Genomic DNA, 11,797 nt, shown 5'->3' on the forward strand with positions numbered 1-11,797 from the left:
TTCATAAGACTCAGGTCCCTTTCTACAGTCTGTGAATGTGGGTGTATGTTTAAGAGTTGCTCATGACAGACGTCTTTACTGAGTGAAGCATCTCCTAATTTTGGAACAGAGTCTCTTCTCTGTCTTGTGTACTCTAAGAAAATGCATTTATTTACAAAGGCTAATTTACACTGAGACTTTTACTACTGGTAGAAGGGTTATGTCCTAAGGAGGATACAGCCAATCTCTCAAGACCTTGGATGGTATGCATAGAAATGGCTAAGAAATTCCAAGTATCTCTGGCATTGGCTTCTCTCCAAGGTTCATTTAGAGCAAGTGGAAGATTTTACTAATCTTTCTCCTTGCTGCGGGTTTCTTCTAGGGCCTTTCTGTCTCCTATATTAATGTAGCATTACCATTCTTGAAAGCAAAGCTGATGACAGCATTTCTTTGTATAAACAGAATATTGAATAGTCACTTGCAGGATAAACGGGAATGCTTACACTGAGTTTTGATCCGATCTCATCCCAGCTTCTTTCCCATTCTCTTTCCTGGACCTTCCAGTCTCCTGCTATAGGGGAGTTTAGGGTTGCTTGGTTGTACTAGTACTTTCTTATTTCCTTGTCTTGGTTCAGGCTGGTCCCTCTGCTCTGCTTTCTTTTCTTTATCAATTTCTACAAAATCTAGATCAGATGACTCTCCTCTTTCAAAATCCCCTGACTTATTATACCATCACAGATTTAGTTGCTCTGACTTTAGTGCCCATGTGCCAATGTGGCTTGGTCTCATAGCAATGAACATATATTATTGTGTTTCATCTCTTTGCCTGTCTTACCTTCTGAATTATAATTCCTCAAGGGTGAGGGTTATATTCTTCACTTTTGTATGCTCAGCACTTAGCAAAATGTCCAACTAAGGAAATAAAAAAATGGTAGTAGTAGTAATAGTAATGTCTATTGAGTTCCTTCAGTATGGGAGGCATTATTTTAAGCTCTTTATGATATTAATTTTTTTCTGAAAATAACACTAAGGGCTATATGATAATATCATCCCCATTGTGAAATGAGATTAAGCTGTGGAGAGGATAAGTCACCTGCCCAGTATGACACATAGTAAATACTAAATTACTGTCTTAGTGCCTTTTTGAATTGGTTATGATAAGTCTCCACATTTTTTTTTTCTTCCCAAGAGATTCTTAGAAGAGGCACTGTTTATTGAGGAATTTGGGAGAAGTCATCATACAGGTGCCCAATTCATGATAAGCCAGTTGAAATGGGTGTATATTGTGTAACACAAGCTTTGGAATTCCTCTTTGTGCTGTAAGAGATGCAGAAAGTAAGTTGTTTTATTTTCCTTCCCAGAAATCAATAAGAGTCAGGGCATAATACATATAAAATCCTGTTATATTTAATACTATGATTTTTTCTGTACATAAACATTATGTTTCATGAGATGTGATTTAATTGGTAATATGTCTACCTATAGGTAGCAGTTGGCTCTGTTGTTGTGAGTTTTATATATGAAAATCTCTATAAATTTACACATATTTGTGCATGTCATTATTTCAGTGTATTTTCACAGGTACCATACATTAAGTTGCCAGTGTTTACAGCTGAGGTGACCCCCAAAGGAAAGGTATTTTAACAAAAATAATTGTGAAAAATAGTTTGCTTTCGCCATCATTCTTGCAGAAATTTTTTTTATGGAATGTTTGAAATCATATTCTCCTGGACCAGTGAGATGAATATCTGAACCCTGATTCTCTACTTGTTAACCATGTGACTACATGCATGTTACTTCCCCTACAATTAAATGTCTTCTTCTTGAAAATGGAGGCTATAACAATTCCTTCCTCAGAGAAGTACAGTAAGGAAGAGAAAGGATCAGGGCATGAAGCCTGTGCAGTTACAAAGGACTCCATATTCGGAAGGGCCCATGCTTGACTTAATGTTCTATTATAACTGATTTGAAATTCTTAATAAAATTATTAAGACTTCTTTTGGATGTGGACCACTTTTAAAGTCTATTGTGTTCTGTTTTATGTTTTGGTTTTTTGGCCAAGAGGCATCTGGGATCTTAGCTTCCTAACCACGGACTGAACTCACACCCCCTGTATCGGAAGGCAAAGTCTTAACCACTGGACTATCAGGGAAACCCTTGAAATTCTTAGTAATTTTTGACAAGACATCCCATGTTTGCATTTTGCCTGGAGCTCTGCAAGTTATGTAGCCATTTTTGGATTGTTTGTGAAGTCTATAGCCTACGGCACATAGACTACTCCTTGATAAAATTTCAGCTATTTATAATTTTGCAAGGGAGTTTTTAGTTTATTGGTATAGTCCCCCAATTTTATTTTCTGAACTTTTCCAATCTGGTCTGGACATTGAACCTAATGATGGGGTACATTTCATGTGTCCTCATGCATTCAGGTCACCCTTGGTTGATAAACACCACAGTCAAACCCTCTACCTCATTCTTCCATTTCTCTGTGATTGCACAAATGATGGAATATGGGCTGTGGCTGGCTGATAACTCAAAGTATGGAAACACTTCTTAATAAATATGAGCCCTGTTGCTCAATACATGGCATTAGATTTATTATCTTAGTTTGAGAAATGAAGGCTTGAGCTGATACACTGTCTCACTGACAATGACTCGAGAAAGACATTTGGAGGAGATCTAATACTCTTTTTTGCTCTTATTGCATTGCAGATTATTTGAACTCCAGAAGGACCAACACCAGATAAATTATGAATGTTGAACAAGATGACCTTACATCCACAGCAGATAATGATAGGTCCTAGGTTTAACAGGGCCTTATTTGACCCCCTGCTTGTGGTGCTGCTGGCTCTTCAACTTCTTGTGGTGGCTGGTCTGGTGCGGGCTCAAACCTGCCCTTCCGTCTGCTCCTGCAGCAACCAGTTCAGCAAGGTGATTTGTGTTCGGAAAAACCTACGTGATGTTCCAGATGGCATCTCCACCAACACCCGGCTGCTGAACCTCCATGAGAACCAAATCCAGATCATCAAAGTGAACAGCTTCAAACACCTGAGGCACCTGGAAATCCTACAGTTGAGTAGGAATCATATCAGAACAATTGAAATCGGGGCCTTCAATGGTCTGGCAAACCTCAACACGCTGGAACTCTTCGACAATCGTCTTACGACCATCCCGAATGGAGCTTTTGTATATTTGTCTAAACTGAAGGAGCTCTGGTTGCGAAACAACCCCATCGAAAGCATCCCTTCTTATGCTTTTAACAGAATCCCTTCTTTGCGCCGGCTAGACTTAGGGGAATTGAAAAGGCTTTCATACATCTCAGAAGGTGCCTTTGAAGGTCTGTCTAACTTGAGGTATCTGAACCTTGCCATGTGCAACCTCCGAGAAATCCCTAACCTCACGCCGCTCATAAAACTAGATGAGCTGGATCTTTCTGGGAATCATCTGTCTGCCATCAGGCCTGGCTCTTTCCAGGGGTTGATGCACCTTCAGAAACTGTGGATGATACAGTCCCAGATTCAAGTGATTGAACGGAATGCCTTTGATAACCTTCAGTCACTGGTGGAGATCAACCTGGCACACAACAATCTGACATTACTGCCTCATGACCTCTTCACACCCTTGCATCATCTAGAGCGGATACACTTACATCACAACCCCTGGAACTGTAACTGTGACATCCTGTGGCTCAGCTGGTGGATAAAAGACATGGCCCCCTCCAATACAGCTTGCTGTGCCCGGTGTAACACCCCTCCCAATCTGAAAGGGAGGTACATTGGGGAGCTTGACCAGAATTATTTCACATGCTATGCTCCTGTCATTGTGGAGCCCCCAGCAGACCTCAATGTCACTGAAGGCATGGCAGCTGAGCTGAAATGCCGGGCCTCCACGTCCCTAACTTCCGTATCTTGGATTACTCCAAACGGAACAGTCATGACACATGGGGCATATAAAGTGCGGATAGCTGTGCTCAGCGATGGCACGTTAAACTTCACGAATGTAACCATGCAAGATACAGGCATGTACACATGTATGGTGAGTAATTCTGTGGGAAATACCACCGCTTCAGCCACCCTGAATGTTACTGCAGCAACCACTACTCCCTTCTCTTACTTTTCAACTGTCACGGTAGAGACTATGGAACCTTCTCAGGATGAGGCACGGACCACAGATAACAATGTGGGTCCCACTCCGGTGATCGACTGGGAGACCACTAACGTGACCACCTCCCTCACGCCACAGAGCACAAGGTCGACAGAAAAGACATTCACCATCCCTGTGACTGATATAAACAGTGGGATCCCAGGAATTGATGAGGTCATGAAGACTACCAAAATCATCATTGGCTGTTTCGTGGCCATCACACTCATGGCTGCAGTGATGCTGGTCATTTTCTACAAGATGAGGAAGCAGCATCATCGGCAAAACCATCATGCCCCAACGAGGACTGTTGAAATTATTAATGTGGATGATGAGATTACAGGAGACACGCCCATGGAAAGCCACCTGCCCATGCCTGCAATTGAGCATGAGCACCTCAATCACTATAACTCTTACAAATCTCCTTTCAACCACACAACAACAGTTAACACAATAAATTCAATACACAGTTCAGTGCATGAACCGTTATTGATCCGGATGAACTCTAAAGACAATGTCCAAGAGACTCAAATCTAAAACACTGACAGTTACGGAAAACAAACAATCAAAAAAAAAAAAAGACAGTTTATTAAAAATGACACAAATGACTGGGCTAAATCTACTGTTTCAAAAAAGTGTCTTTACAAAAAAAAAAACAAAAAAGAAAAGATTTATTTATTAAAAATTCTATTGTGATCTAAAGCAGACAAAATTATGTGTATTCCTCAGAACCTGTTTTTGCTGCACTTATTTACTATTTCCCACATTTCGTCCCTGCCTTCCCTATCGCCATATTTTTCACAGGAGATCTCAATTCCCTAAAGAACCGGTCTAGGAAATTTTGTAAGAATTCTGTTATACTTTGAGATTTTTATGGTGAATTCTAGTGGTGAGATCCAGTCTATTTTGTCCTTCTTTTTTTTTTCCTTCTCTTTCTCTCTTTCTTTTCTTTCCTCCCCCTCATGCCCTTATGAAGTAGTCCAATGGGGAATGCAATATTAGAAATAGATTTTTAAGAGAGAACAAGGAAAAAATGCAAGATCTTATATTTTTCATGTAATGATCTGTTCTGTATTTATGAGGAGGACCATTCAATGGGAAAGAAAAAAAAAAAAAAGGAAGCAAGCAACAGATTAATTTACATATGAGCATCTATAAAACCCATGATCTTTTAAACAAATCTAGAATCTGATTTGTAGTTCAAAAACTAAAAATAAGATTATAAATAAAATATTGTTGGTTTTTCTGTACCTGGATACAACTCATTTGTAGTTTGGCTCAAATGTGAGAAATGTGAAGGTAACTAGACTTCCTGCTTTCTGAGAAAGGTAATATTACAGTAATCTTCAGTCACAGCACCAGTCTCTACAGGGTCCTGTTTCATTAGATGATGTGAGTTTCTGATCTATATTTAAGGATGCTGTGGTCTTCTTTTCTTTTCATTAGTGTCACCCTTTGTAGAATGCTCAAATTTTTAGATTTTTGTGAAGTAAATTCAATTCCACTTGAAAGAAAGTTTCAGTATAATTTATTCCTTGCTCTTAAATAAGATTCTGCCATCTAGATGAAGTACAATCAGAGACTGCTAAATTAGCCAAGTTGAAAAATCATTATTGGTGCTGAGTGTCAACAAACTCAGTTCAATTCAACACTAACTGTTAAAGACCTGCTGTGTGTTAAACAATGATGTTAGTGCTGTGGACACATTATTAGTAAGACCTGGTTTCTGCACTTGAATCACTCATGACCTATATACAATATCATTAAAGAAATATCAGTTGACTACCAGGGGCCAGCTCTAATTTTCCTGTTAGGTGGCAGGTGGCAGGATCCTAGAGTTTTGAAATAATCAAGTTACTGTTATGACCAAAACCTCCTCATGATTTTTTTTCCATTCTTCTGGAAGAGCTGATTCTGTTCTTCCAAATGCAGATTGTAGAGTGGTAAAGAAGTGTTTAAGTATGGATTTGATTTGCTACGGCCAATGGATGTTTACCAAGAGATAGAAATGCTAACACACTAGTAATTCACTAAAGATACTTCAGATCACTGGAGATATTTTTGGTATGAGAATATCCACTAGCTTGCAAGTTAAAAAGGAACTTTCTAGTTACTGGTACCTCAGCACTCTCATGATATTTTCGTACAGTATACGTCTGACTTTTGTCTTTACGTGAAGCATAGTGAAAACAGTAGTGTAACAGTGTGTTAATCACTCAGTCATGTCGGACTCTTTGAAACCCCATGGACTGCAGCCTGCTAGGCTCCTCTGTCCATGGAATTCTCCAGGCAAGAATACTGGAGTAGGTAGCCATTCCCTTCCCCAAGGGATATTCCCAAATATACACCTCCTATTGCTGGCCCTTGAAATCTGCCATATCATTGGTGAGATAAGTGTTAAACTAGAGAAAACTAGAGATAAGCTGGAGAAAACTTTAGCTCCTAATGAATGAGCAGCTTGGATACTCACACATAACTCTACAGGCTGGACATCACACCAGGGTTTTGTGATCTCCAGGTGTGAAAAACCAATTGTTACTAGCAAAATAGGTCAGAGAACTGGGAGGAAGAGATAGCAAACGAATGAGACCACACAAAGATCTCACCTCTAGTTTTTGAGTACCAGTTCTTTAGTGGCTTTTTCTCCCTCATATCCTACCTTTCTTTGTTAGGAATACAATTCATATTAGCTTTTACTGTGGAGAAGACTCAAGGGAAAACACATGTTGGCTGCCATTTGTCAAGTGATTCAGTATTGAATGTACTTCGTATTTCTAAGCTGCAGAGCAGCTTAGAAACTAAACAACTCACCAAGGAGTATCAAGTGCTAATACAAAGAAGACTGGTATAAACCCAGAAGGAAAACAATCTTGCCTTCTCTACTTGGTTTCTGATCTCTGAGCTCTGTCTTTGCTGATAACAAACTTTCTTTCATTTGAGGTTTTAATTCTTAAGAAGTTAGTTCCAGCATACAATTCCTCTTGAGTAAACTCTGGGTGTTGGGGATGGATAGGGAGGCCTGGCGTGCTGCAGTTCATGGGGCTGCAAAGAGTTGGACACGATTGAGCGACTGAACTGAACTGAACTGTGAGGGGTGGCTGAGTAGTTAGATAAATTCTACTAGAATAAAAGGTGAATTTGCACTAAAAATTTAGGTAAGAAAGTCAAGAATACAGTTCAGTGCTATAAGAGATTATAGTTGCCCTAATGTATATATGTTAGAATTTTTTTTTTAAATCTGCATATATTGATGAAAGATTTGTTAAGCCACATTTGACTTTTCCAGTCAATTTAGAAATACTTTTGATAAAAGTTCCTCACTGCAGGTTTTAGGGATGAAGGGCATAGTGCTATAAAAGTATTATTTAAAGGACACTAAAATGAATTCTATGATTTTACAAGTTTATGATTAGCAGTGTCTGTATTTGCTCTGCATCATGTACTAGTGTGGGGAGCTTCAATAAGGTAGCTGCACTAACCAGAGTTCATCACTCAAAATGGACTTCCTTGGTTCAGCAGAAAGTCCATTTCACTGTTTAAATATCTGGTCTATCCTGGTAGCAAAATACACTTTTTATGTCTGTTACTGTTTTTATTCTATCCAAAGGTAACAAAGCAACAGTATGCTTAAATACTCATGTGCATCAAAAATATGTCATTCACAATGTAATGATAATTTTAGTATGTATATTTATTTTTCCTACTAAATATATGCATTGACTTTGGGAAAATATCAAAGAATGCTTTAGAAGAAATCTTCTCTATTTTTTTTTTTTTTTCTATTCTGGACTCTTGCTCTTCTATAACTGGCTATCACTTCAAACTTCTAAATTCTTTTGCATGTGCCCAAACACATTTATGGAGGCAAAATATGAGAAAAATTTGGTATAATTCACATACATAAGGCCTGATATAGCTTTAATCATTTTTCCTCATATTCTGAACATTCTGGAATCAAATGCCATCTTTTCCAAAGATTAAAGTAGGTAATAAGAATTTTGGACCATTGGTTAATGATTGGAACATTGATCAATTCTTTTTTTGAGGAATTGTTTAATTGCTATAATTGCTTTTAGGCTTTATAATCAAAGAATCAAAAATCATGACATTATTTGAGACCTGCATACTCTTAAATTCTGAATTTAGATCTGTTGATAAATAACTTGACAATGGAAGGATTATTTGTATGGGAGAAAGAAAATGAAGAAGATATTTATAGAAAAAGATATACTGAAACATGAGGAAAGTATTAGGTGGATGGCACCAAGCCACCCAACATTTCCAAAGTAAATATTGATCACGGTGAAAAAAAAAAACTTAAACATTTTATCCTCTTAGCATAATCTTCAAAATACTTAGACAAGTCAAAGAGTCAGATGAGTGCTTATGGACAGTGTGGTGCTTTGAAAAAATGTAATTTTTAAATAATGTTAAAATTGTTTATTTGGTGCTTCAGCTTACTGGGATTAATAAGGATATTGAAGACAATTTATTTTATTTTTTAATATAAATTTATTTATTTTAATTAGAGGTTAATTACTTTACAATATTATATTGGTTTTGCCATACATCAACATGAATCCTCCAGGGGTATACATGTGTTCCCCATCCTGAACCTCCCTCCCTCCTCCCTCCCCATACCAAATTGTATCACTAAATATCACAGGTATAAGACATGAATGCTTGAGTGAAGAGTCATAGACTTTTTGGAAGCCAGTTGTCTGTTTTTCATAAAATATATTTTCACAGAGTCAAATCTCTTTTTTAAAATATCTTTCCCCAAAGTATATACACATTCTTATATTTGATTAGAATATGATTTCTGTACAAAAGCAACCAGATAAAAATAAGTCAAGCTGTTGCCTTAAAACATCAAATTACCTTCTATTTTTTTCTCTGCTGCCATAAGAAGAAATATGAATTCCTGCACACTCTGTATTAGATAGAAACCAGCTGTGATGCCATTATCTTTCCAGGATATAAAAGAAGACACATCTGGTTGTAGGAGAGAAAAAAGAAATCTAGAATTACTGATAGTACACTGTCAATTAAGATCGAAATGTAGAAGCTCAAAGAAGCATTCTTAAAACACATTTAAAAACCAGTTCCCGTCATTTTGTGTCTTTAAGTGCTGCTAACCAAACTTTTGAGATTTCAATCTTTCTTAAATTATTTGAGAAAATATACAAATTACATATAAATTATATAATTAAATTGTATAACAAGTGCCTAGCAGCAGTGAGAAAACTCCATTTTTTTTTTTTTTTGCCTTAGTCCAGAATAAATAAAAAGAGAGAGAGAGAGAGAATGGAGTGTTGCTGCAAAGATAGGCGATGCATTGTTATTTTAATGAAAGCACATTTTACTGGAAAATCCTTCTATTTTATAAATCTTATTAATGCACAGTAAATGAGGATACTCATACATCATCTGGGCAAAATACAGAAAGCAAAGCTCTACAAGACTCCAGACCGTGAAGATTTTCTTTCAATATTTGGTGCAGTAATTTAGTTTCATTTTCCAGGTTATTAATGCTACACTGTATTATATATTTGATGCTGAATCGTTGAATTTGAATTTGTCTAAATGGTATCAATCCTGTCCTTATCTGGTTGGCAGAAGTAGTTAATATATAGCTTTTAACTTAGATCAAAGAGAAGATTCAATGTTATTTGACAGAGAGGAGCTGGTCTCTGTGGAGGCAGCAGCGCCCATTTTGATTTATGTCCTCCAACCCTGAGAACTTGGCAGAACACCCGCCTAGCTCAGCCCTAGGAGATCCTGACAAAAATCCATCCATTATGGGAATCCCTACCCTTTATCATGTCTATGTATCCGTAAGGCTTCTGAATGACAATTATTAATTCTTTCTTTTCAGTCCTTAGTCCCACATTAAAAGTGGTAAATTAAAATGGAATTTAATTTCCATTTAAACACAGTTGGTAGTTTTGTAAAGTGTCTAATTCTCTGAGAGAAATAAATGAAGCTTAAATTGATAAATATATTAAAGCATATACAAGAGTAATTATGATGTATTTTCTGGTATATACTTTTTTTATAGTAGATACTATAAAACTTTAAATCAAATAATTTGTTAACACTACGGAAATCATGGGTTTCTTTACTAACTGAATCATTATGAAAAAATTTAACTATAACAACATTTGTAAAATGCCTCAAAAGTCAAATGTTGAATTGGACTTCCTGGTCCTATGGCTAGTTCTATTTTTAAAAAATAAAGTTTTACAAAATGAAAGGGAGAAGTAATAAAGTTTCTCTTTCCAGCAGCCCTCAAGCAGAAAAACGCATGCATGTAAAGATACTTCTTAACATAAATGGATGTTAACAAATGAACTTTAGTTAATGCTGACCATAAAAATGTCATGTAGCTATGTATTTCCGCCTAAATATTTTTTCAAGAGTCTTGCAAATAAGTCACTCTTAAAAAGTTAATGCTAGCCTTTATGATGGAGAAGGCAATGGCAACCCGCTCCAGTACTCTTGCCTGGAAAATCCCACCGGCGGAGGAGCCTGGTAGGGTACAGTCCATGGGGTCGCGAAGAGTCGGACACGACTAAGCAACTTCACTTTCACTTTTCACTTTAATGCATTGGAGAAGGAAATGGCAACCCACTCCAGTGTTCTTACCTGGAGAATCCCAGGGACGGGGGAGCCTGGTGGGCTGCCGTCTATGGGGTTGCACAGATTCGGACACGACTGAAGCGACTTAGCAGCAGCAGCGTTTATGAGATCAATTGCATTTTTTTTTTTAGACAAATCTTTATGTGGAAGTATACTTTATTCCTTGCTTTCTTTTCTTAGTATGTTTTCAAATTTTCTGTAAGTTCTATAAAATGAGAATCTGTCATTTCTACACACCATTTAGTTATTCAATCTGGAGTTCAACCCTATCAATACTGGGGACAACTTATAGAGGTGAATAAATTATTTCCTAGGCACTTTCAGAGTGATGCCTCTTTTAAATTTCTATTCTTGAGCTCCACTTTAGAGATCTGATATTTTTTATTATGATTAATATATCTTCTACTTTCAAGAAAAAGGAAGAAAGCAGGAAATTCACAATACTGAAAAATACAGATGAAGAATATATAGATATATATATAATTTTATGAGCATAAACTTGTTACCATACTTCCTACTGAAGACAAATGCCAATATAGATTAGATTATTCATCAGACAATAAATGCAACTAAAGATAAAAATCTCATTTACTAGTCAACAAGTTTTCAATTTATTGACATCATTAAACTTTTATAAAGTTTATTCATTATTTTATAAAGTATATTCATTTTCTAATAAATCCTGAGTGATTTGTGATAGTTATTTAAAAGCTATATTAGTAATCAGAGAAAGCTCTGATGTTCAGGGGTGGAAATCTGCAATTAGATTAATGTCAAAGATAAACTGCACTTATAGAATTTAGTGGGATGCCATTCGGTATTCATAGGATAATTCAAAAATAAAAACTCTGTGCTTTATAGCTCAGAAAGTGTTTTCACCTGTTTTCTCATGTGTTAAGCCATGAAAGAATAGTATGTAAGTGATTTTAATTAATGTATCAAATTTTCCCTGAATAATACATTTGTCTCTATGTAAAAGTATTAAGATTTTGAAGCCATAAACATAGAAAGAAAATAAATTATTGGAGGAAAAAAG

The 11,797-nt window shown here is 36.6% G+C and overlaps 1 protein-coding gene across 1 annotated transcript in view; it reads left to right on the forward strand.

Moving 5' to 3' along the window:
• The window catches only part of LRRC4C (leucine rich repeat containing 4C), a 192,385-nt gene extending 187,016 nt beyond the window's left edge, over positions 1-5,369 (forward strand). The window contains exon 2 of the mRNA XM_018059225.1: positions 2,692-5,369. Coding sequence (XP_017914714.1) covers positions 2,734-4,656 — 1,923 coding nt within the window. The 5' untranslated portion in view covers positions 2,692-2,733 and the 3' untranslated portion in view covers positions 4,657-5,369. The remainder of the gene's footprint in view (positions 1-2,691) is intronic.

This window comes from Capra hircus, chromosome 15, assembly GCF_001704415.2.
Source record: "Capra hircus breed San Clemente chromosome 15, ASM170441v1, whole genome shotgun sequence".
Taxonomy (NCBI): Eukaryota; Metazoa; Chordata; class Mammalia; order Artiodactyla; family Bovidae; genus Capra; species Capra hircus.